Genomic DNA, 26742 nt, shown 5'->3' on the forward strand with positions numbered 1-26742 from the left:
TTCTCCAAGCCAGTCAACTACATCTCCCAGCATCCCCTGTGTCTTTTCCGCATTTCAGTCACTGTGTGTGTACCATCAAAGGTTCAGTGGAACATTGAGTCTGCTGTCTTAACACACCGTCATTCATAGTGACTGTTCTCTTTCATCAGACTAACTGATATTTCACTCCGCAGTATGTTTAATTTCATTTATCAAGCCAGCGGTATCGCACCAAGCGAGTTTTGAAATAATTATATAACACTATATGTAGATCAGTCCGTCAAAAAGTGGAGGCATATTTGATGTAATCACAAGGGATGCAAAGTACAGAATAAGAATAGAAGAGAATAATGTCCCAGCATCCACAGTCTGTCATTGTTTTCTTGTCCTTCATGCTCCCACAGAGTAGAAAAGGGGTTGGACTGAATCATGCTGTAATTGTGCTGTGCACAATGAGCAGTGACTGCAGCTAAATTATGCAAATTATGAACAGAATTTGTGAAAATCTTTCTTCATGTGAACTGGAGTCAGTTTTTATTTATTTATTATTTTTTTACAAAGCCAGTATTTCAGTTTATACGTACGACATAATGGGGCATTTAACGTGCAACATTTTATGTGTCTGTTCAGGGTTTAGAGGACGGAGGCTGTCACTGTTTGTCAGTGCCTTGTCTAAGTTATAGCACAACTAAAATATAATTGGTTTATCAAAAGCAACGGACAGTGTAATACTTTGAAAATAGTTTTTTCTCGTGTAATTTTTCTTTTTTCAAGACTGTGTCGTGAAAATGGAAAGTAAGAGACCTATACCAAGCTCACATTAGTGGAGGACAGGAACCCCAATGAATAAAAGAATGTCCATTAGTGCTTTAAGTACTTTAAGACAAAGCCAGTATAGAGGCCTTAAAGATGACAAAACATTTAAAATTATTGATATTAGAATACATAAATAACAAGACCGTACAAATCTTTTGGACAACACGGTCAATATCTTGAGAGATGTGGAAGTATCACATCTTATTCACAGATTTCTCAGCTGTGAACACAGACGATATAGTAAATCTTTATAGCATTATAAACCAGTCGCTTCAGTTGTATCTAAAGCCCACCTGACCTAACAAACATGCAAATGACCAAACCTAGGTATTCCCATTTCTGTTTAAGATGACACACACCAGTTTTTTGCTCAGGGCGTCTGTAGTGCTGCCATCATATTATAATGCAGAACTTGCTACGTTGTAAGGCATTTACTAAGTTGTTAGGGAGTCTCAGCCTCAAGTCTTTCTAGTTTTCTTTTTTTGTGTTTGCATAAGCATCAAATTAGGGTTGGGTTACAGTCTTCTATCATCAGGTTAACCAAACACCTTTCATTTTTACCAGTGCACTGCTGATCATATTTAATCACAGGAGGGTTTAGTTTTCTCCAGAAGAGGGTGTGATTATGGGTGGACAATCCAAATGTGTATTTGGCCGCCATAGGCAGTTTTGGAATTAATTCTGCATGAATAATGTATAGAAACAATATATCATAATAAATAATATCAGTTGGGATATTTTTAGAGATTTATATTGACCTATCTGTGTGACTATCTGATTTTAATCGCACATTTTAATGTGTCCACTTAAAATCTGACTGATGTTGTATAAAAATTCAAGAACGCCTCTCAGCATATTGGAGATCGTGTAAGCTTTGTGTTGCAGATTGGCTAAGTTACCAGTGGTTTATGACTTAATTTGCGAGTTTTATGCTTGTTCTGGTGTACATTGGATCCATAAGAATTTTCCATCATCTTCCAGTCGTATGTTTTTGATACTAAACAATAACAGTCAAGTATTGTTGGTTTTCAAACTAAAACTTGCTGAAAACATCTGCTTAAGCAATGGCAGTATTGCTATCTACGATAAACCCTTTATTTCCCTCTGACGCTCCATCAACAGTAATAAACAATAAATCCCTGCTGTCACTCACAATGCACCAGCCTGTGATGACAGACGTCAGATCAGACAAGTTTTCTGTCCTCTTCATGTAGGAGGATGCTCTTCTCCAACCCTCCCATGCCTCAAAACCAGAATCAGCATGTAAAAAAAAAAGGCAGAAACACCCAGCTCATTGCCACTAAGATTTTTCTGTATAATCTACTAGTGATCTTTATCATCTTAGAACACTCATCAACAGTGTTGGCAGTGAATTTTTAAGCCACCCAAGCACTTATATTGCATTTCAAGTGTTGCCAATTAATTCTTTAATGCCTCCACACTGGTTATGGATTGTTTCTGGGTTCTCTGTCCAGCCCTTTATGAATGCTTTAGGAACTTTCTTCACATTTGGCACAAACGTCCACTTGGACTCAAGGATGTATTTATAGCCTATAACTCATAACCTTAAAGGGGAGCTACTGCTTTTTACAACCTGGACCTTATTTCTGGCATAAATTATGATTGTTTACTCACCCATATAACTTTTGTGTAATTTGGAGTCGTTGGGGAGATATTTAGATCTGCGTATATCTACATAGTGGGAGTGACTGGGGCACCGAAACGCAGCCTCTAAATAACGCATTATCTGCCGCGAAACTCGTTCATTTCACCAATATTTTGTTATCATACACTAGTGCTATTCCCTGTTGAGTCCAGAGTTACCTGTTATCATCATCCCGGGTCTGTAGATTGACCTTCAATCTAGAGGCTGCGTTTCGGTGCCCCAGTCACTCCCACTACATGGATATACGCTGATCTAATTATGTCCCGAAGGAATACAAATTACACCAAAGTTATATGGGTGAGTAAACGATCGTATTTTATGCCAGAAATAAGGTCCAGGTTATAAAAAAAAAAAAACAGTAGTTCCCCTTTAACTTAACAAATTATACACTGTGTACAGTATGTTCTATGAGTCTAGACACAACTACTTAGTGGAGTGGTATACTATAGGTTTCAAGGTGGTACATCTGTAAAAAAAAAAATGAATAAAATGAATGATGCTCATAGAATTGCTGTAGTTTAATGATTTTAAATAGCTAAACATTTGCATGATATCTCATACAAATGTTTCCAAAGAGCATCGTCATGACAGCATACATCCTTCATGTACTGCTAGGGATCATAATTGCTGAGTTTAATCTGGTTTGGTTTTATTTTGTTGACATGTGAACCACTATGATGTGTCATCAGGTGAAAGGGACTTGGACATAGAGTATGCTGCTTAGATTAAGTACAATTTTATCTTCGTATAAGTCAGCCCCCAGTTTTAGATCAAAGCTGTGTCTTTTAATGTTGGAGTAGGATGGGTCACGTTGCCTTAGAACCATTGCACAGTTAGTTGGATTGCTGACATGTCAGGCATTTAGGCTGCAGTTTGACTAGTTACACGGGTGTGGTATTATATACACGATGTGTGATAAGTCTGTTATTTAAAACTGAACCTCAATGCAGAACAGACAGACGTCATTGTCCGCGTCCTCCAGCCATTTGCAGCTCCATATTTGTTCTTTATCCTCTGTGCTTTCGTTTCACAGTGGAAGTAGTCTTTTTGTCAACATAGTTGTGGCTGTGTCCGTCGTCTTTGAGTAAACTTTAGTGAAATTGCAAAAGGCAAAAATTGTACAGTATTTGTCTGGGTCACGTCTCTTTTATGTGTTTGTTACAGTGAGGTGAGTAAAGAAACAAATAGACTTGAGTTAATATTTATATTCTAACCTATAAAATGATTGACTCCACCCCGATAACTGGTTCACTAGCAGATGTTGAACATACCTGTGTATTCAAATGAGTTTCCATCCATCCTGCCATGTCTTTACTTTCTTTCATGCATGAAATCACTAGTGCAGTTGCTGTACACACTGTCCTCCTTTTGACCTCACGTCTCTTTGCTGCTAATGTGTGATGCCACCACCAACAGCACCATTTTGACTCCTCTGGGTGTGGGGGGTGTGGGTGTGTGTGTGTGTGTGTGCGCACCATGTCCCTGTTTGATTTGTCCTTCAGTCGTTTGTTGTAATAATAGACTTTAGCAGCGCCAGTAATTTGTCTGTTCAGCAGTAGATAACCTTCAGTAGTTTCCAAATATGTCTCTACTCTTTACAAAGTCAAAACTGCTTTCTTGCTAATTGATGTCGTAGCTTTTAAAAAAAAAATAATGGTTTGAAAGTTGTTTCCTGTCCTGGTTTACAGTTCTTGGTGAGAGAGTGCATTTTTGTTTAAGTCCAGTCCTCTTCTACTGAGTGCTCTTCTGTGTAGTGAGCTTTTAGTTTGTGTTTTAATATCCTGGTTATGTTGCTCTGTGTGCTGCACAGGAACCTCATTGTTTTGGTTCTTTTTCCAGGACCACGTGCACCTCGAGCACTCGTAGACCAGAAGTCATCAGTGATCAAACACACTCCAACAGTGAAGAGAGAATCTCCCTCTCCTCAGGGTCGAGTCAACAACACGAGGTAGTGACATCTTTTAGAAAGTGCACCTTGTGTTTCACAGCTTGAAAAAAAAAAAAAAAAAAGATTAGAGCAAACTATCATTATGCCGTGACTTACTCTGTGTTATTATTATTATTATTACTCAGTGAAAACCAGCAGTTCTTGAAGGAAGTGGTGCAGAGTGTTCTGGACGGGCAGGGAGTCGGCTGGCTCAACATGAAAAAAGTGCGCCGCCTGCTGGAGAACGAGCAGCTTCGCGTCTTTGTGCTGAGCAAGCTGAACAGAGCCATCCAGTCGGAGGAAGATGCCAGACAGGAGATCATACGTGATGTGGTGAGATACTCGTGTTTGCTGATGAATTATATTTGTGCTGCTGCAAAATAGTGTTTATACTCTGATTCATTTAATATTTTATAATGCCATTTCAAAGGAAGGACTTATAAAAAAGGGCATTTAACACTTAAACTTAAGTTTGCCAACGAGGGGATTTTAAACTGCGCAGCATAACATCCTCTGTTGTAAGACTGTGGGGCTTTTAGCTTTTCTGGTGCTTTTGAAGTCATGTTGTTACTGTGTTTTGTTTACAGGAGGTGAGCAGAAAGGTGTACAAAGGCATGCTGGACATCTTGAAGTGCACAGTTTCCAGTCTGGAGCACTCTTACACTAATGCGGGCCTTGGAGGAATGGCCAGTGTCTTCAGCTTGTTGGAAATAGCTCGCACGCATTATCAAACCAAAGGTACGTGCCGTACCTTAAGCAAAGGAATGCGTACCATTGATGCTGGCATTGTGTCATTTATAGGAAGTTGATTGAGACTTTTTTTTGTTCTGGAAAGCATAACAGCAGTGGGCCTGTGCTACTAACACTTGTCCATGTCTCTGCATTGTGTTTAAATTAAGCTTTATGCTGCATGTCAAACCCTGACTCGCTAAATCATTAACTGTAACTGTAATTTTCCTTGTCAAATACTTTCCTCTGCGAGTTTAAATCTCCGTTTTTTTTTATTTTTCTGTAACTTTGATGAACTCTGTCTTTGGCCCCTTAATTTTGGTAACTTGGTAGACCCAGAAAAACGCAAGCGAAGCCCCACAGACAGTGCTGGCAGCCCGGGGAGTAAAGAGAGTCCTTCTGGTCGTATGGAGACCGCCAGACCTCAGGGCCTTCTGAATATTCCCCACCTGCAGCTGCCGCACCACGCAACGGGCAAAGGAGCCCGCCATTTTGATACCAGGAGTCTGAATGAGGAGAACTTTATTGCCTCGATTGGTGTGTACACCACCCCAGCCCGGTTGCATGTGCACTGTTAAATCCCTTACCCTGTCCCGTACAAGCTTAATACCAATTTCCCACCCCTCCTCCAGCCGCCTCAAAGAAAGATCCCCTCACTGTCCCAGACCGATTCTCACAGGTGCATTAATATTCCATGCACTTTCTACGAATCATCAGTAATGCTATGCTTGAATTGCACCTCTCTGACTTGTAATGATTTAAAAAAAATAATAAATTTGATTCAAAATGAAGATCAAAATTCAGAATTTGGCTTTCATTGTCGATAAGAGGTTGCCTTGAAAAGTGTCTGGAATATTTCCCTGTCTTCGAGCCTGGACTGCGTGTGTTTGTCTCCCTTTCCTCAAACATCTGTGCCCCTGTTTGCCCCCCCCTTCTCTGGAGTTCTGTTGTTAGCCTCTTAGCACCTTGAATGCATGTGTTTGTTTTGGTCTTCCGACACGTAAATCTGCAGTAGTGGACGAAGGAAAACCAGAGGTATGCGCATCGATAATCAAATCAGTGCTCGCCTGTGCCTTTACTGCAGGTTTCTGCAAGGCGTGCTGTAGAAAATGGCAGCTCCCTTTGCTCTCAGCATGGAGGGTGGAAGCATCATTCCCCAGTAAACAGTCCCAGTAAAAAGGCAAATCTCAACTCAGAAGTGTTTCCTATTGGTCTCAAAATTACTAAACGACTTAGGAAATCCTCAATAATCTCTTGTTAATTTTTCCGAGAATTATTTTGGGTCTGTATACCGGGGACTCTGTCAGTCAAACCACCCTGACACCTCTCCTACCCGCACCCCTTCTCTTCCTGTTAGAAGTTGCACCTTCAATTCTACAGAATGCTGTGAGACTTGCATCCCGGCTTCTGCAACAGCTCCATTTCACTTGCTGGCTAGTCGGCCTCTCAACACCATCCCATGCTCTTTTCCGAACAAACCACCTCTCTGTCTCTCTCTCTCACCTCTGCTCTGGAGAGCCAGACAAATGCAATCGATGAAATCAGTGGTCTGTGGTCAGAGCCGACGCTCATTCTTACATCACTGTGTGGCTCTCCAGGACTTTGTGCCGAGAGCTCTGGGTGTGTTGTAATGTTACCTTAGTAGCTGTTACACATGGTGACTCCAATGTAACAAAGCACTTATTTTTCATTACGTCCAGATTACATTACAGCTACATGCAAACATTACAAAATACCTTCCCTTAATAATGACAGATTCTCAGTGCTTATTTTGTTTTGTTTTTTAATTTTGTTTTAATGCTCATCCACCATACATGCCTTTTCAACCAGCTCTCTGACTCTCTCTCTGTCTTTCTCTCCTTGCTTGCAATGCATCTTGGGTAGAATTGTGGAGCAAGCACCAGGATAAGCAAAAAGCTATGGAAAAACCACAGAGTAAGAGACTTTTCACACACCAGAAAAAAAAACAAAAAGAGTGAACTTTGGGGTGTTCAGCTGATGACCTTTTTTCACCCCCTTCCCTCTGCCTTTTCAAACTCACCAGTGTCTTTATACATGGATAAATAAAGTGCTCAAATAAGCATGTTCAAATGGATAACACATCTAAGGATTCATTGTGTACTACAAACAAGATCGAGATCAGGGTAATTTCAGCTGGAAATGAGAATTTATTTCTTCTAAATTGAGAAATTCCAGTTCTGTACTTGCTGCACGTGACACTGGATTTATAATGTGTAGTGTCATTAAGATATAGAGCTGTGAGACCTGTTAAATACCCCATGTTGTGTTTAATTTGGACTTTAGATGGCAGCAAATCTTGGTATGTTCTCTGTAAGTATATTGACGTGGATATCTGCCACCAAGTGTGGCAGGGTCCCTAGAAGTCCTTGATGGGAAACAAATATGGGAATTTTATGTTATAGTCACTGGCTTAACCTAAAGCAATGTGTAATTTTGTTTTTCAGTGTCCACACCCCCCTCCCCACACCCCTCTGCGACCTTGCATCAAGATGAAAAAGAGAAATTAATACCTGCTGCCCTTGTCCTGCTCTTTTAACTGTATTTTCTCCAGTTGGCTTGCTGTAAAATGTGTTCTTACAGCCATTATTCCACAGTTGCCGCTACATTTTAAAGTCTTTATCAAAAGCTAAATCTTGCAGTAAAGCGAAAAAAAATATATATATATAACGAGGAAGTCTCAGGAATGTCCTCGTCACCGTATCTGCACCCACGGAGATGAGGAATCACAGTTCAGATCACACTTGAAACAGACTATGTCTCCTTTATCGTCCACCAGTTTGTCTGCATGCCTAACTGCCTGTGTCTGTTTGTTGTTTCTGGTGTAACTTGGGCCACTTCTGCAGCCTTGACTGAGACTTAATGTTGCGCTCTTGCAGTTTTGTTTTCGTTTGTAACTTTTTTCCCCAATTTTACTGCACTCTCTGCTTGCCACTTTGTCCTTTTCTCTGTATGGTCTTTAACACTTTCACCTGTTAGATAATTCAGTTAGTTGGGTATCTTGTAAACTAGTTTTCTTAGACTTGTGCATTAGATTATCCACTGTTATTATTACCACTCTGTATTTTTAGTTAGAGGCAGATTAGTGTTTAATATCAAAGTAGCTTCGCAAACATGTTTAAAGTAGCGTTCTACTGTAATGCTTTGCTGTGCACAAGCGTATTGCAGTGTTTACACGGAGGCTTTGGCTCTTCAGATGGATGTAGCGTCATTGTCGCTGTGCTGTGCTGGCTTTAAATGAGGCGGCTCTGAGTAAGAAGGTAGCTTCAGTTGTATTCATGAAAACATTCTGATAAGATTCTCTATGTTGCAGGGTCGGAAGGAGCAAAGCAGCAGCGTCCACAGGTGACCGATGCAGAGGAGAAGAAATCACAGATCAGTGCTGACAGTGGCCTCAGTGTGTCTGGATCTCAGGTTTGTTTGCTTGTGAAGTAAAGAATTGCACAAATTCACAGTTTGAGTCTGATACTTAACCACACTCAACATACTACTGTTTTGGCTTTCATCAACGTCTCGTTGTTTTTCTTTGGCTTTACAGAAGAGTGACACGGAGTCTGTAACAAGCTCAGAGCCGCCGATCCTGACAAGAAGCACCAGCCAGGACTCAGAGGCTAGCACAGTGGTAGGGCACGGCCAACTTGGATATTATCCATTTTGTTTTTTACTGTAATCCCAGGTTGATATGTTTTGCTTGGATTTCTGATCGATGATTTTAAACACAAGAAAGAGTGACAATTAAGTGCGGTTTATACCTCTGCGGGACATAACCTATAGCGGTGTAAGCCATTTATACTTGTGCGCTCGTCAGTCTGGCTCGCTCTGTAAAAACGCTACTCAGACGCTAGTCGGCGTTGCAACATTTTTGCCGGTCGGTTTATTTTTTGTTTCTACTTCCTGCTTCACTTTCAACAATGTCAACTGAAACTTTTGCAGAAATTTTGCCTTCAAGAAATTTTGCCGAAGTCAAGGCATACAAATGTTTGTATCTGTTAACCTTTCCTCAGTGTGTTTCATCTTTATTGATACAAAACAATCAATTCAGACTTGGCGAAACAGCCACAAATACTAAATCGTAAACACGCTACTACCAAGCGGACCAATCGCAGTTTTTGCCGTCTGTATCGCAGTGACGCGTAGTTACATCTCTGATGAGGTGGACGTCAGGCTACGGCGTTAGGGTATTCTGGGTAATTGACCCAGAAGTATAAACCGTGCATTAGTGTGTCATTGTTGGCACATGGTTATCAGTGTGATGTTGGGCAAGTGCTTGATTTTTGCACTGACAGTTAAGTCTGTGTCACTGTTGTTGGCACGGTTAGGTTAATCTTCACTGGTGATTCAGTGCCAGTTTAAAAAAAAAAAAATCTCATGATGTGCAGCCAAACATTGTCCAAAGGTGAAGAGCAAAGGTTTTCAAATAAACATGATCCTGTTTAATCAACTTAATATTGCAACTTTTGGACAGACGTTTTAGGTTAAGACTGTTTTAGAATAACAGAATGCATTCGGTTTCACTAATGCACCTAATCACCTGGTAAGTGTATGTAATGATTAGCCCTGAATATGAATGCCATAGGATGACTTCTGTTAAATGTTCTGCATGTGAAGCCACCACTTCTATGTGGTTCTTACACCTGATTTTTTTTTTTTAATTTTTAGATAAGTAATAGTTCTGGAGAGACTCTCGGAGCTGACAGTGATCTGAGCAGCACAGCAGGAGACGGCCTCGGAGGGAGAATTGCTCCTCATTTGACTCAGTCCAGAGGGACTCTTTCTGACAGTGAGATTGAAACCAATCCGGCCACCAGCTCAGTCTTTGTAAGTAAAGGACTACCTTTAATTTAAAAATTATGTAGATTATACAGTTCTTAATTTAAATAATAATTGATTTTTTTATTTTGAAGTTTCTCTTGCACATAATACAGTTTGTGAAAGCACTTTAATAGGCCATCATTCGTTTACGTTTTGATACTGTCCCATGATATTTAATTGTTCAGTCTTTTCTATAAGTCAGCAAACATTTGGACTTTTATTTTTAGTCATGACCTTGTTCTGTTTCCACAGGGAAAGACCCACACACTGAAACCAGGTGTAAAAGATCACGTACATGCTATGGCGAAGGGGCCACCTGCGCAGCCCATGGAGGACATCAGCATGAGGATTTACCTCTGTGAAGGCCTGCTGGGTATGCTCTGCTCTCTGGTGCTAGTGCTGGGTCTGACACCTGACGTATTTTTACTGATGTTTCAAGAAAACATTTCCTTCCTGTGTTCTTAAAACACTCACAAAACACACTCACCAGACAAAATTAGATTAGAAACAGTGCTTCCAGTAAAGTAAAGAAAGTGTTGCTTGACGGTTTGTTGTTTTTCACCTACTTTACATTTGGGGAAGGATTTGATTTGCCTCCTAACGTAACTACAGTGAACTTTCACTAAACGAGGAAAGAGGTATTTTTAAGGGAAAAAAGCAGAAGTCGAACATGTGATGACCTAGAAATTATGTAATATGAAATGTTATGAACCAGTGAACTGAACGTCTGCTACAGGGGTGAAAGGTAATTCCCTTTACTTGCGGCGATTGACCAGTTTTGCAACAGAGATAAATTTGGAAGTAGCACCACTGCCGTCAGCTGAGAAAACTTATCTGAGAAGTTAGGGTCATTTAAGTTGCATTCATGCACACAGTGTTTTGAGATCTTGCCCAAACGGGCCTCTACTAACACCGCTTTAAAACTTGAACTGCTTTGCTTTCTAATAATCAGCCTCACTCTTACATAGGTAATTTTGCTGTGTTTCATTCTCATTTAATCTGACCCTGTGACATCTGGCCAGTTCTTGCATCTCTGCTGTAAACTCAAAAGTGTTCCCTTCATCAAGAGACAAAAATCATACAAGTAAACCCTTTAGCTACTTAACATTTTATTGGTCTTGCTGCAGCAGTGTAATTAGAAATGTTTAATTGGACTGTATGTTTAATCAGATTTTTTTAAACACAGTATCCATCAAAAGTTTGAACACACCTCCTCATTTAATGGCTTTCTTTATTTTTTATTATTATCATTATTATTTGGTGCATTGCAGATTAATGCTGAACCAAGGATCACATACATATATATATGTTTCATATTTTAGATTCCTCAATGTAGCCTCCTGTTACCTTTGCACAGGTTTTCCTCGTCAAGAGTCAGTTTGTGTTTTTCAGTTGTGTTGTGCAGAGGTAGGGTTGTTTTAACACTTTTTCTTTGGTTTACTACACACTTCCATATGTGTTCCTTCACAGTTTTGATGTCTTCAGTATTAATCTACAATGTAAAAACCACTGAATGAAAAGGTGTGTCCAAATATTTGGTACTGTATATAAATAAAACCAGGAAGTTATTACTGAAGCAGATCATGTACAGACTCCTCAAAACACAGCAACAAAATTACTGTTTATCTACCTGACTGTGTAAACTATATCAGGAATTTCCATGTCCCTGCTCCAGGGGGATACATAGCTGAATAAATGAGTGTCTTTGTTTGTTTTGTTGTTTTGATCCTGTGGTTTGGGTCTCGGCTCGCTCTGCTCTAGTTTATTCCATTAAACCTACTCACCTCTTCGGCTAACCCCCCCTCCTGCTCTCGCTGCTTTTCTTCTCTCCTGCTGCTCCTCATGGGAAATTCTTCCAGGCCGCGATAAGAGCTCCGTTTGGGATCAACTAGAGGATGCTGCCATGGAAACCTTTTCTCTAAGTAGGGCTGATCTCTCACCTTTCCCTCTTTTCCTGTGTGTGTGTGTGTGTGGAGTGTATCTAGTGTTCACCACATAGTTCTGTATTTAATCTTTGATCCTTTGTGATTTTTTTTGGGGTGAGCTGCACATCTGTGTTTGGGTGTAAAGTGTGATCACTCATGTGATCACTCCCAGAGAATTTGCTCAGGCTTTTCCCTCACAGTGAGATGCGTCTGATTTCCATTAACTCATCCTGTAACTTTTAACATCTATTTCCATTTCTGCTCCGTTACATATTCACCTAGTTTTCTCGCTAGCCTTCATGTCGACCTAAAAGCTTAACATTTCATGGGTTTGCATATTGCATGAATGCGTGTTACCTTCAAGTGCTGCCAGAAATCTTATTATGAGGTGAGCACACTCAAAGGAGAAGCCAGCTGGTAAATAAGATTGGAAAATGTCAAGATTTTCAATGAATAAACACCGTGAAACCGGGGGCGGAGGGGTCTTTTTCATTAGGTAAAAATGATTTATTGTTTATTTTATCCCCTTAAGTTGATGGTAATTGTAGGTTTATAATAATTTTGTGGCCATTTAAATAACTATTTCTAAATTAAAAAAAATCTACCATGTGACTCGTGAAAAAGCAGCACTTAAAGGCAGTATCAGTAAGTTATTAAATTTTTTTTATGGACCCGTTTGTCATAACTTTAATAAGAAACCTCTTTATTTTACATTGTTACGTTAAAACAAGCCTTATTATGTGTGACTGTATACCCAGAACACTTTCACCTCTCTGCGTTTTTGACATAATGTGTGTGAAACGTACTCAAATTAGCTGGTATCAAAAAACCAAGTTACTCGTGCGTCTCGACGAAGACGCCTTGCATATTTTTGTTGCTACATGGACTGTCTTCATGTTTTCAGGCAAGGAGCGCTCCACACTGTGGGACCAGGTGCAGTTCTGGGAGGATGCCTACTTAGATGCTGTGATGTTGGAGCGTGAGGGCATGGGGATGGACCAGGGACCTCAGGAGATGATTGAAAGGTTTCAAAAACGGCCACTGTTTTATCTGAGCTGCATATTAAAGGGGATTCTTAGCCAAATAAAGCATTAATACCCTGACTATTAATACTTGCTTTCCTTTGTTGCCTTTTGTTCGTCAACATAGATACCTGTCGCTGGGAGAACATGACCGCAAGCGCCTGGAGGACGATGAAGACAGACTCTTGGCCACCCTACTGCACAATATGATTGCATACATGCTAATGATGAAAGTACGAAGGCCTGTTTGTCAGTTTAATCAATTAATCACAGCAGAACTGTTAATTTATGCAAAGTTTTATGTGTTTTACTTAAAGACATCTTAAATTTGGTTCTCCGTCAATGTTTTTTAGGTGAACAAAAATGACATCAGGAAAAAAGTGAGGCGCTTGATGGGCAAGTCCCACATTGGCCTCTCATACAGCCAAGAGATCAACGAGCTACTGGACAAATTGGCCAATATGGTGAATATCTTTCATTTTTAATTGAGGTTGTTCCACCCTTGTTGTTCTTGTGTAAGTGTATTTTTTATTTATTTTTTTATTTTTTTTAATTGAACTATTTTTGTAGAATGGCCGAGAGCTGTCCATCAGACCCAGTGGAAGCCGTCACATCAAGAAACAAACATTTGTAGTTCATGCTGGCACTGACACCACAGGAGACATCTTTTTTATGGAGGTAAGACCTGACTATATAAGTGTTTGCTCGTGTATATTTTTGTAAAACGATGCCTCGTGTCATTTACATTATGCTTTGCTCATCGTTGTTTCAGGTTTGCGACGACTGTATAGTCCTGCGCAGCAACATCGGTACAGTTTACGAGCGCTGGTGGTACGAGAAGCTCATCAACATGACCTACTGCCCCAAGACCAAGGTGTTGTGTCTCTGGAGACGCAATGGCCAAGAGACACAGCTCAACAAGTTCTATACCAAAAAGGTCAGCAAGTTTGCCTCCTGTACTTTCACTGGTATTAGGACATGATCTGTTTAAACACAGAACTTTTTTTCTTTGCATTTTAGTGTCGTGAACTCTACTACTGTGTTAAAGACAGTATGGAAAGAGCTGCAGCAAGACAGCAAAGCATTAAACCAGGTATGGACTGAGTGACTGTCATTTTTTCCTCTCATCTTTCTTCCCTGCTTTTTCCAAGCCTTCCTACCCTCGTTTTTAAAATTTTTAACACCTAATAGGCGGTTTAGGCTTCTGCGAATTTGCCGTTGTAGCTACGGTGACAGTCCAGGCCCTACACAGCTAACTATGCGTTGCAGCAACGCAGAAGAGCTGTGATTGGTCTGCTTGGTAGTAGTGTGTATCCGCTTTAGTATTTCCGGCTGCTTCTCCATCTGCGCAATTTTCGAATTGATTGTTGTGGATCAATACAGATGGATCACATTGAGGAAAGGTTAACTGAGGAGGTTCGGAGATACAAACATATGCATGACTCCTCTTCGGCGACATTTCAGCTTAAGTTTCAGTTGCCATTGTTGAAAGTGAAACAAAAATTAACCCGACTGGCAAAAAAGACACAGCGTTGACTAGCGTTTGGGTGTCGTTGTTACAGAGCAAATGGCTGTAAATGGCTCGCACCGGCGTAGGCTGCGTACGTAGGTTATGGGGTCTATGTCCCACAGTACTTTTAAAGAGCCTTGAGTGTTTCTCTGGGGTGACTTTGCTTAGTTCCTGTTAAATGTTAAATACAAGTTTGGTACAGCAGGTAAAAGCAAAATGTATTCAGCGTCAGTGTTGCAACATTGCTTGCATTGTTAAATAATAAAAGCCATAAAAACTTATCGTAGAACATCCATCCATCTGCTTATCAAAAGTCAGGTTGACATGGCAACAGGCTCAGTAGCGATGTTTCCAAACATCCCTCTCTCCAGAAACATCTTCTAGTTCCCCTTGAGAGACCCTGAGAGGTATCTCTTGGCCCAGATGAGATATGTAATCCCTCCAGCAAAGTCTGTCTCTAACCGAGGGGTCTCCTCCCGGCTGGCTATGTCCAAGTAAACCTCCAAGACGAGGAGCCCAGCATGCATCCCCACCGCTTTACCAAACCACCCCAATTGGTCCCTTTTGACACGATGGAGCAGCAGCTTTAACCTCAGCTCCTCTGGATGTCTGAGCTCCTCATCCTATCTGGCCCAGTACAATGCCTACACTAATGCTGTGGCTGCACTAATCTGCCTCCAGATGTTGTTCCGTTTTACCCCTGTGGGCCCAACACCTGCAGGAATAAGCCCAGGGGTCGGTGAAGTGCAAGCTAGGCAGGAGACAAGTGCATGGGCCTAGGTGTGCTGGCTCCTATTACGTCATAGAATATACTGAACGAAAACATTATATACTGATCAAAGTCTACTGTAATAAACAGTTTAGGAAGAACACACGCTTCATTTCAATGTTGCAAATTGGAGTCTTTTCAAAATACGAATCCACACTTTAGACAAGCTAAATTATTCATACCCTGTTTCCTTCCTTCAGGTCCGGAGCTGGGCGGCGAGTTCCCCGTCCAGGACATGAAAACTGGTGAAGGTGGTCTGCTGCAAGTCACTCTGGAGGGAATCAACCTTAAATTCATGCACAGCCAGGTAAGAGGCCAGTACCACAGCAGATAAACCGCTTCTCATCTCACACAAGGGCATGAGAATACAAATATCACTCATGATGGTTCATCCCGTCCTCCTGGCCACCTCTCTGCTCGTCTCTCCTGTTTGCCTCTGTATCATTTCCTTTCATCACGTCACGTCTTCCTCTATTATCATTAAAATCCTGGTGAAAATGTCACGGGTTACAACATATTTGATTGCCACTCATACGTGATATTTTCCAATAGAGGAAGAATTCCTGTTTGTGCTTTTGCTTTTTTGGATTTGCTTTTTTTCTTCTTCAGTTTCACTTTGTGTTCGTTTGTGTGTGTGTGTGTGTGTGTGTGTGTGTGTGTTTGTATGCATGCCTTTCCCAAAACGGTATTAATACATCCTTCCACACAAGTTCCTTTGACATCTGTGGTGCTCAAACCTCATGTTCATTTACTGTGTGGGAGGAGATGAAGTGTTAATCTGTGTGTGTTGTGCAACAGTGGTAAGACGGATGACCGTGAGCAAAGACTTTTCATTAATAATTGGCTATTTAATAGCAACTTTTTGATTTAAGTTTGGACCCTTGAACATCGCCATGTGTTGTCTTCACGTCTGCGCCGGTAGCGATAGTCTCGGTTCGTGTGTTTCCTCAGGTTCATTAGTGCGTGGAGCTGTTCTAGCTTGAGTAGTGACTGAGCTGATTGCAGGTAACATATACGTCTAACAACCAGGTGATACCAGAGGGTAAAGAAGATTGGACGTCAGCGTTTCTCGTCCGACATCCTTCATGTTTAAAACCCGGTTCAATCAAATTAGAAGAGGAAAAATGAAATCTTCTCAACCAATCTATTGTGGCATCTAGCCGTGCAGACAGTTGGGGTTGAAGTTTTCAGCAGCAGCAATGTCCAACTTTATCAGGACAATCTGTTTTCTCTGAAATTACCTGTTGGCATACCACAGAAAACACATGTACCATTTAAATTACTGCTAGTGTCTGAGAGCAAATCAGACATTTAATGATTATTTGTTTTCTATCATCAAGGCACCTCTTAAGTGTGCTTTAGCCAGTCTCAGTGCCAGTGATTAGGCTTCAACTAATAATACACATAAAGCAATTTCCTCGTTTCCCATCTCTATATAGCAGACAGTTGATCAATAGTGGACAGTCCAGGCTCTGGTTGCCTAGGTAACCCTTTTGAATATTTCCAGAAACAAGCAGAAAATAAAAAAATAAATAAATACCGGCAGTGTGTGGACAGAGCTGGCCTACGCTTCAGCAGAGACAATTCACCCACTTTTCTTTTAGTTCAAATGATCAAAGTGATCAAAACGGTTCATTATGGATCATCAAGCTCTAACTCTTCTTGCCGCCACCGCTCTTTTATTTGAAAAGAAAACGCCACCAACCGCTCTGCTCCATCTGGGTCGATCAGCTGAATCAGTTTTTATTTTTTAACCTGTCACCACTACAACTCGCTAAACTTGATGAAAATGACATGGTTTGTAGTTGCCATATTACTTCTAGTCACTTCTGCCCCAACTTTTAACTACAACTCTTTATCACATCAAAAAGTCAAAGTCATTGCCTTACTGACAGTTCCTCCATATGTGCAGGACATGCAGAGGATTGTAATTGCGTTGCTCTAAGACCCATGGTGCAACAAGTTAGACACTAAAATTAGAAATATAAACATCTGAGATAAAAGAAAAAGTCAGTAAATGTAAATATAAAAACTAAGGCACATAACAGATTGACGTAAGTCCAATGTTGTATAAAGAGGCTGGTGCGGCCACTGAGTTTGAAGTTTGGCGCAATATACGATGTAAAAGAAGTCAGTAAATAACACAGAATATAAATGTCACAGATGAAGTGTTAAAAGGCACGTATGCACACAGATAAAATGCAAAGAAATCTATAAAAATGTAAGATATTAATGCCCATCCCTGTTTCCAAAGCTTAAGTCGACACATTCAACCTGTTTTGTCCAACCAGCAGCTGAGGAAATAATTCACATTTGAGAAATTTTGGCATTTGTGATTAAAATATAAATCGGCCGATAATTGTTGTAGATCAATTTGTCAGTTGAATAGTAGAAAAATGATTAAAAGATTCAGCTCAAGAAAAACAACCAAAACACAAAAAGTAAAACTAAATAATTAAATAAAATGCATTAAGTAGAGATAATCAGAGGAAACAACAAGAAATCATTGATAATTTGGTATTTTGTAATGATATAGGCATAATATATAGTATAGCAGTATTAATGTATATACATATGGATGTCAACCAATAAAATACAAAATAAACAAATGGATGAGTTGGAATTAATAGTATAATAGTGTAATAGTGAAGTTTTTTAAGAAATAAAACATAAGTGACAAAATCTAAAGACAGACAGGTGAAAATAAAGATGAAATAAAAACTCTCTTAAAGCTCTACTCACATTTTGAACTACATTTGCATGAAGCATAAATTGCAAAGCTTTCCACTTCAGACTAAGAGGTGATTGTGTCAGAGTTGCTGAAAGGTCAGCTAGTGCCGGACTAAGTACAATTTAAAAAACTTGTGCAGCTTGAACCAAAACTCTCTGCTTGGCCAGATGCAGTTTTTATTTTTTATTTTTCAAATATACAGATATGGTGAACTGACCCGTTAACTCAGATGTTGCTGCACTGAGTCTCTGTTATGATTACCGTCTGCTTTTTTCTACCTCTTGGCTCAAGTTGCACTTTATTTTCCAAAGGCTAGAGTATTTTTATTTTTTTTTTCAGCCTAAGATATGAGGAGATGCTGATTATAGAGCACCACACAGTTGTTAGATTTGGAGCATTTGTACACGAGCTCAAGTGTTTCCTCTGGTAGTGCACCAGACGTTGGAGCCTCATTCAGCCGCGGATGCTGTTTTGAACACTTACTAAAAAAAAAAATGGCCAAATTCAGCATTATAGCGAGCGAGCACCGGGCCGGATACCGGCGGGACTTACTGTCCGTCAGCGACTGCCCTCATTTATCTGTTCTGCTGTGTTAGCAAGTGGCGTTGGTGCCAGCCCTTGTTGCTGGAGGAGGAGGCATGGAGGGCTCTGGGGGACTGAAATGTTTAAAGTCCTGGGAAACAAAGGTGAATCCAGCTCTCGATACCCTAGTTAAACCTCTAGTGCTCTTTTATTTTCTTCTATTCTCTAGTTTTTTGGGCGCTGAGTCCTCTTGTGATGGGTTTCTTTATATATATATATTGGCTCTGGTAACCTCTTAGCTAGATTCTCGAATCTGAATCTGCACGAGGCTCCTGTGGATAGCGCCCTCTCGGAGTGTCGTCGAGTGTTTGTGCTCTTCTGTCCGATAATAATCCAAACCATTTCTCTCCCATGCTCTCTCCCCCTGCAAGGAGCGGAAGGTACACAACCTCTGCTGTGTTTGCTTATTAGCAGTTACATCTTATTGGGTTCCTTTCTGTTTTCTCTATCTTCTTCTTTTTTTTTTCTTTTTTTTTTATTTCTTTACTTTTTTTCTCTTTACTGTCGTAGCTGTTTGGCAAAATCTAATTTTGTGTCTGTGTCTACATTTTATATGGAACTTCCATGTATGCATCATATGGGCCATATTACATCTCTGAGGTTAAAAAAAAAAAAGAAAGAAAGAAAAGTTTGTTTTGATCTACGTTAAATCTACCAGTTCTGATGCACTTCATTGATTGAAACATGTTGAATTAGTGTCGAGCTTTGAGCAGACTAAATGCATTCCTCCTCATTGCCCATGTATGCGTTTGATCATGGAAACTTCTCATAGTGTGCTTTTCTTTTCCTTTGTTAGCTGTTAAAAGCCTGCATTCCATGTCTAGCTGTATTATTTATTTTTTTATTCCTTTCATACTGAATAAAACAAGTTTAACATGGCTAATCTTTATAAATATGAAGTGTTTACTTTTCATCCAGTGTTGTTGAGTTAATAATGTTCTGTCTTGTTTTGTTTGTTTTTTTGTTTGTTCTTAGGTTTTCATAGAGCTGAGTCACATTAAAAAGTGCAATACAGTGAAGGGAGTCTTTGTCCTGGAGGAATTTGGTAATTACACCATCTATTGATTCTAGGCCTGTACTCGGCACGGCAGTAACTCAGCGTCATGGCAAATGTATTGACGAGAACTAATAAGGGTTCGCTAAATTGGATATACTCGCCTTTTCCTGGAGGAGACACTGAGACACTGATGTGTGTGGGTGATTACGTGCGGGTCGCGGCTTTCTTTCCAGTCACAGTTGGGGCAAGTGACATTTTTATTTATAAAGAAGCACAGGGGATGGTGAGAGAGGAGGGGAAAAAATAAAAAATCAATCTCCAGTGCGTAAAGCAGAAGAGTGAGGACGGAGAACGTCAAGCTTTCTTTTCACCCATATGATTTGAAACAACAGCGTAGGAGGTAGTATTAAAACTAAAATTACTCATCATAAGAATCAGTGCCAGACAAATAAAAGTCTCTTGAAAGGTCCAAAACTATTTAAGAAACTGCCCATACAACCATATATAAACATAAAAGATAAAACTATGCGTTTCATTTTTACAGATTAATATCCTCCCTAGGAACCAGTAGGTTTGAGATAAAGTGTTATCGTCTCTGCCTCAGTATGAAAGTCTGAACCCTCTGGGATGGACTAACTTTGTTTATTTTGGCTCTTTTAGACCAGGGATGAAATTACAAAAAGCAGCTGTCCTTTAAGAGCACTGAATAATATATATCGTCCTGAATGATCTGTAAATCTTTAGACTTTGTTCACACTGCAGATATATCAGAGTTTTCTCCTGAATCAGATCTTTAGGAAGTGATCAGATCGGATTTGAACGACCAGACGTCAGCAAGTTATCTGGGTTGTTGCTGGTAACTACATAGATACTCTGACGACACAGCTTTCTGTTGCAGGGGCATGAGAAGCCTCAAAGCACCTACCGAAGAACTAGCAGGCAGTTTATTTAATTTACTGCATGTTGTCGTCCATGTATCTCTGCTGCTGCTAGCAGCGTGGACTAGGCGTGGTCGTAGCGTGTGGTGCAGGAGACCCACGGAAATCAAGAAACTCCAATTTGAGTGGTCAGAGCGTCTGGACTGAGATGCATCTGAAGAAATCTGATGGTTGATTTGGAACCAGTTGGCAGTAACTTGCTGAAGTCAGTCTTCATGTGTAAAAAAATAAAATATTAAACTTGGGCTGGCAGTCTGAACAAAGTTTTAATCTCAAGTTCTTTGAATAACATGATTAGTAAGCGAAGTACGGGCAAGTAAGAGTAAGTAAGAGTAGCTGTTAAACTCCTTAAATGCTCAGACAGATTTAGAAAAACACAAACTATAAGATGTTAATTTGCCACGTGTTGCTGCATCGACGAAGGCCTGAAACATTTTGGCATACGTCCACTAGCCTAACAAGAGAAGACAGCCAAGACGATTACTGAGCAGCAGTTAGTGTTACAGCATGAGTGCCTGGCTGGGTTACTGCCGTGTCTCTGTGCTGCTTTTGTAATGTTGCCCTCATCTTTGCCACTATGAAAACCTTCATTCTCCAGCAGGTAAAGTGTTGTCACCTTTCTCCTTTCTTACTCGGACTAAATCCTTGCAGAGTATTTCCTCACTCCATCCTTTCATTCACTCATTTTTATTTATTTATTTATTTATTTCCTTTTCTGTACCACGAGTTTTCCTCTGCTTCTTTCATCACTTGCTCTTCATTTCGGAGATCACACCAGACTCCATCTCTCACGTGCTCTTCATTTTTCTCTGACCGTCTGCCTCTGTATCTCAGCAAGTCGGGATCTTAGGTGGTGGGACAGTTGTTTTTTGTGGGGAGGGGGGTTGAGCAGAAGGTTTTTCTTTGTTTTGTTTTTTTAAACATTTTTCCCCAGACCCTTCATCTGTCCAGATCTTCATCTCTGCTATGGGTTCACAGTTACTAATGAAAAGTCAGTCTGTCCCGTGGACAGTGACATGGTCCCGGGTCAAAGGTGCTTTGGCCCTTTCTGTAGCTGCTTTTCTGTGATGTTTCTGTTCACTGGGATGGAGAGGGTTTGGCGGGGGGTTTGTTGTTTTTCATATGTTAAACCTTACAACCTTTTACAGTCTCTTGTTCTAAGATTTGTGCTTTTATTTGTCCATCATGTGGGCCATGAATGTCTCACCAGCAGGCGTGACCTTAACATTTAACACCTTCCCATATAAACTCAAAACTGCATTTGAATTCACTCTTGAATTTTGCTTAAACCCAAAGTAGACAAGCCACTGTATCCCCGTCTGTCTGACGTTCATTGTACTCCTGACTGTCATGGTGGACTCTTCTTGGCCCACATCCCATTATACACCTTGTTTAAAATCCAACCCTGTAACCCTCCCCCCCTCCCCCCCCTTCAGAAAGCTCTCAAGCATTAACTCATTGAGGTTCCTGCTGCCTTTGAATTCTTTGTTTTGTCTCTTGCACTGGCATAGTTCCTGAAACTAAAGAAGTGGTGATCCACAAGTACAAGACCCCCATGGTGAGTCCTTTCTTCTTCTGTCTCGAGTCAATGCTTTCACCACTAAACACAGAGTAGTAGTCACAAGGTGGACGAAGCAGAAACATTTATACATCACAGAGGAGGTGCACTCTGATCGAGTTTCTCTTGAGAAAACAAACATAAAGTGCCAGCAATCTAGTAATCACACAAAGAAAGGGACACAAACGTAATCTGACCTCAATCGGACCAAACTACTCAGTGTGCTTTGTAAATCTGAGCTTCTGCCCGGGCTGCACATCGTCTTTAAACGTGAAGCAGTATAGTGTTGTGATTCTTCTTCCTGTATTTACTGAGTCGGTCTTGCTCTAGATATTTTTTGATCAATAAGCGAGAGCGAACATTGTCGAGTTGTTTCCAGTGATGCGTTTTCAGTCTTGAACTTTTCTTTGTACGAACAGAAACTGAACCAAAGGGGGAAAAGCTCCAAGTTCAACAGATTGGGAGAAAAAGAGCAAACAAACTACAGATGTGAAAACACCCTGCGTGAAGCATGCTGACTCTCTGGAGTTATTAAAGAAGCACCTTTTAGGTCCTGTTCAGACCTGGTGTTAACATGCGCCCCATCACAACTAATCCAACACCTGACACGTTTGATTCGAGCCACTACTTGAAAGTCCAGTTGATCTGGGAGTTTTTCCCCGTCCTGGTCCCCGTCGCCTCCATGCTTGCTCTGGAGGTTTCAGGCTGGGTTTTGTAAAGCGTCTTGAGACAGTTTGTGTTGTTATTGATGCTTTACACATAAACTTGAATTGAACCAAATCTCACTTTGTGTGGTGGGTGCGATCCAGTCCTAAACGCATCCTATTTTCATCTCGGATGACTTCACATCTGTATTTAAACCTGGTAACTTGAAGTCGGATCACTCGGGACATATTAATGTTAATACCAGGCCTTTTTCATAATGCCAACACCCAGTAATATTCTATTTTAAGCTCTGAATACTAACGATCAAAAAGCAATTATACCCCAGAGGTCGATCATCAACTTATTTGTAGTCATTAAAAATACAACGTGAAGAACAAATAGGCCTAAGTTAGAGAGAGTTAAATGTGTTTAGATATACTTGACAGATTCAAAGTGTGCACCTTTGGACGGTTTATTTGCCAATTAAACTGCTGCGCTTCTTGTTTGCTGCCACCTACTGTTGATGTGTGGAACTGAAACGAAATTACTGGCGCCCAATTTCATCGTACCAATGCACCATTAGTAGATAAAAAAAACATGACGGAAGTATTCATTTCTCCATAATCCTTCAGTGTTTAGTCTGACCTTTGCTGCTTGTCGACGGTTGTCTCCTCACATTTGTGCTTCGTTTTCCCTCCCACAGGCACATCAGATCTGTTACTCGGTCCTCTGCCTTTTCTCGTACGTGGCGGCCGTGAAGGGGAAGGAGGCGGAAGGAAAACCCAAGATGCTGTCACCGAGACCCCTTCCTAGCTAGTCTACACCCCATGCTTTCGCTCCCCCTCTCCCCCCCCTGCGCCCCCCGCACCCCCATCCGTCCTCAGCGTGCCTCTCTACTTGAAACGGCATTTCAGCTCCACAAACCACAGACTTTTGACAATCCCTACGATTATTCTAAGCACACGATTCCTGCTCTCGCCTCCTGTACATACAAGCCTAAGACCCTTTTTAGATCACGTTGTGTGGACATGTTTGGTCTGTGATGTCGTGTAAATACTCCACCGTTGTTGTCCCGATGTTCACACCTAACTAGCTAAACGTTTGCCTGCTCCCCCCTCGAGCTCCTCTGCTCCGTGTGAAAGTCGTCTTCCCGCCGCCAAGACCCAGCCGTTTTTACCAACGCGAGGCACAGAGTGCATGCAGGTCCCGTGCACAGCCTTGACATTCACTTCGGTGTAGCCTCCGCCCCGTCCCGCCTGTCTCCATGCGACTGTGTGAGTTACTCTGTGATACGTGGTTACTGTAAAGTTCCAGTCTGTCCAAGTTTAAACTGGTGAAACACCCAGAGATCCTCTTGTAGTGCAGGATGTTCCATACTGAAAATGCTACTGTAAACTGCACCGGAGCACCGCATGTAAACGCTTCTTAATGGTGTTTGAACCCTAAAATACTGTGAGTGTTTCAAAGATGTGTTCTCTTGCCCTAGACCGGCCCACCAGGCTCAATTACTGTTCTAGTTCTGCTGTAAAACGTCTGTGGTCTGCTGTTATCAATTGCATGTTACTATGAGGATTAACAAAAAATAAATATTATATATATTTCTATATATAGTATTTATTTAATATATACATATATTGACTGTACATTTTCTCTGAGAAAAAAAAATAATGTTACATAATGTTGATTTGCTAGATGTGCAATACTTAATACGTAGTTAGCCATTGCCAGAGCCAGGTTTTCTTGAGTTAACTGGCTTTCACAGGGTGAAGAATGTAAGACAGATTTGTTTTTTTTTCTATAGTACGTATTGATTAAATATGACGATTTCAGGGGGATCGGGACGCGATGTTTAACGTCTGTAAGTTTACCGTGGGTCAACCACATGACGCACAAGTGGGTCCTCTGTGGGTGCAACCTTTAGAGCGACTGGAGTTGAAGCCTCTCCTCCAAATCAGTGTATGTGACGGCAGGTGTTTTTAAAGTGCAGGTGTTATCAGATGCCGTGGTTTTAACTTTATTTTTTTTTTTGGGTTTAGCTACCTCCATGTTTTCTGTGCCTCCTCACGTCACTCATCCCGTCACTTAATATTTATCCAACCTCGGGGCCAACATTCACCACGTTGATCCAACCCTTTGCGACCAGAGAGATCGAGCGTTTACATGGTTACCAGGCACTAATACTCACCTTTCCAGTGAACAGATATCATAGGTTTACTTTGCCCTTCGATCGATCTGGTCTCTTCTGATTGATAGTGTCCATGAACCAGAGACGTCTCCACGCAGCTCATAAGTGTTGAAATGTCCAAAAAAAACATACATAAAATGAGCTGTACGTTTTATTTTGAGGGTTTTCATTATCTGCAGATGCTGTGTGGACTCAAATATGTTCAGTTTGTTACTCAGACACTAGGTACATGGTCCTATTTTCTTCTGGCATTAACTTGACAATATGTTTAAACTTCCTGGTACTATACATTGATCTTCTTAGCCTTTTATTTAACAGTTAAAAATACATAAATGTCTAAATATAATAAGTACAATTGTAATGCACCTGGAAATTCGAGACCAGACGATAGATTTATAGCATCTGAAATGTTTTCCGGCCACTTGGCCTTTGTCTTAATCATTTTAAACGCTGAATAATGACAACGTTCCTGCCTTGTGGTCGCACCGGCGCTACAGCTATTGATTACTTTATCATCAATTCATCATTTGCTCAAAGAAATGCGAGGGAAATCGAATGCCAGATTTAATTTCTCTGGGCTTATTCCGGTTGCTTCTTTCATGCGATGCGTTCAATATACCGCGAAAGAGAATTACAGTCCCACAAAAGATGAGGAAACGTTCACAGCCAGAGAAAAACACCTGCTATTACAAAACACTGATGAGGACGAGGGAATGAAACACTTTTCTTTTTGTTTTTGTCCTGTGGTTGACCCTCCAGACGTGTCCAAGCCTCCAGCTGTAGAGTCACCTGCTCCCCGAGGAGATCATCCGAGTCTTAATGTTACCTGTTTCATGATGGTGAAGAAGTGTTTGGTCCCGTCGCCGGGGCCGTTAACCTTCACAGTGAGAGTGTGTGTGTTTGTGTGTACACGTGCGGTCATGTGTTTTGAACAGTTTTCTCCAGATCAGCAATATCTCGGCACAACTAAACCCCCCCTCCCTTCCTCCCTCCCCCTCGGAAGATGTTTTTATTTTGAGCTTGTGTTAAACTGTCCAAAGGAAAATAGTGGAGTAAGATAATAAGATGCTGTTCCATCCATGAATAACTCCATCTGAAACATCTCCAAATCTGATCTGACTATTTTCAGCTTAAGTTAAAAGGATTTTTTTTGTTTGTTTTTGTTTTTTTTAAACTGGATTCTTACAACTCATCTCTGTCACTGTAATAGCTGGCTGCTGTAAAGAGAGGTTAAAAAAAGAAATGAGATGCCAGGTGTAAGTATTCCAGTATTTAAAAAAAAAAAAAGTATTTATAGAACATGTACAGCTTTGGCAATATAATAAAGTTGTCCCAAATGAAGCTCTGTGGAGTTATTGTTGTTCTGTGAGGGATAAAAATAAAATGTAGAGCTCTGAAGTTTTATTTTACCACTTGGCGAAACAAATAAATGGAACTTTGAGTCAACGCCGAAACATTAAAGAGGAGGAAAAAATGTTTTAAAGGAGCCGCCTGGGCTTCAGAGGATGAATCATCTGTAAGCTTTTTTTTTCCTGATCAAACTTTACCTCATTGGTTTCATGCCTTGGGACGGTACATCCACACTGTCTTCAAGATTAGAAACAGAAAAATGTGTTTAATAAAGTGGTTGCAGTCGAAAAAAAACAAACACATCCTCTCTGGGCTCCTTGGAGCTGAGAAAAGATTTGAAACTTGAGATGAAAATGGTTCTTTGCTGCGGTATCAGCAGTGGGTGAGCAACTCATGAAAACTTGACGAATCACTGTAACTACATCACAAGCCATAAGAGTATGAACCCTGGTTTTGGATTCTTCACACGTCCCAGAGTTGCACTGATCAGCCACAACATTATGGCCACTGACAGGAGAAGTGAATAACATTGACCATCTTGTGACAATCCAATGTTCTGCTGGGAAACTTTTGGACCTGGCAT

At 40.7% G+C, this 26742-nt stretch overlaps 1 protein-coding gene across 8 annotated transcripts in view; it reads left to right on the forward strand.

Annotated features, from left to right (window-relative positions):
- Positions 1 to 26150, forward strand: part of madd (MAP-kinase activating death domain) — a 47368-nt gene extending 21218 nt beyond the window's left edge. For 4 of the 8 annotated variants that reach the window (XM_084540909.1, XM_084540913.1, XM_084540915.1 and 1 more), the window contains 17 exons: positions 4301 to 4412; positions 4535 to 4721; positions 4976 to 5126; positions 8449 to 8549; positions 8674 to 8757; positions 9795 to 9953; positions 10200 to 10320; positions 12777 to 12897; positions 13022 to 13127; positions 13248 to 13358; positions 13465 to 13572; positions 13667 to 13831; positions 13915 to 13987; positions 15374 to 15480; positions 19462 to 19531; positions 21933 to 21979; positions 23328 to 26150. In XM_084540909.1, the coding sequence (XP_084397035.1) occupies positions 4301 to 4412; positions 4535 to 4721; positions 4976 to 5126; positions 8449 to 8549; positions 8674 to 8757; positions 9795 to 9953; positions 10200 to 10320; positions 12777 to 12897; positions 13022 to 13127; positions 13248 to 13358; positions 13465 to 13572; positions 13667 to 13831; positions 13915 to 13987; positions 15374 to 15480; positions 19462 to 19531; positions 21933 to 21979; positions 23328 to 23441 (1937 nt within the window). In that variant the 3' untranslated portion in view covers positions 23442 to 26150. Of the gene's footprint in view, positions 1 to 4300; positions 4413 to 4534; positions 4722 to 4975; positions 5127 to 5450; positions 5655 to 7001; positions 7053 to 8448; positions 8550 to 8673; positions 8758 to 9794; positions 9954 to 10199; positions 10321 to 11806; positions 11870 to 12776; positions 12898 to 13021; positions 13128 to 13247; positions 13359 to 13464; positions 13573 to 13666; positions 13832 to 13914; positions 13988 to 15373; positions 15481 to 19461; positions 19532 to 21932; positions 21980 to 23327 lie in introns of all 8 variants that reach the window. The other 4 variants (XM_084540910.1, XM_084540914.1, XM_084540916.1 and 1 more) reach the window with 3 other exon arrangements.
- Positions 26151 to 26742: the final 592 nt, after the last annotated feature.

The sequence above is a fragment of the Chelon labrosus genome (assembly GCF_963514085.1).
Source record: "Chelon labrosus genome assembly, chromosome: 3".
In the NCBI taxonomy this organism is placed as follows: Eukaryota; Metazoa; Chordata; class Actinopteri; order Mugiliformes; family Mugilidae; genus Chelon; species Chelon labrosus.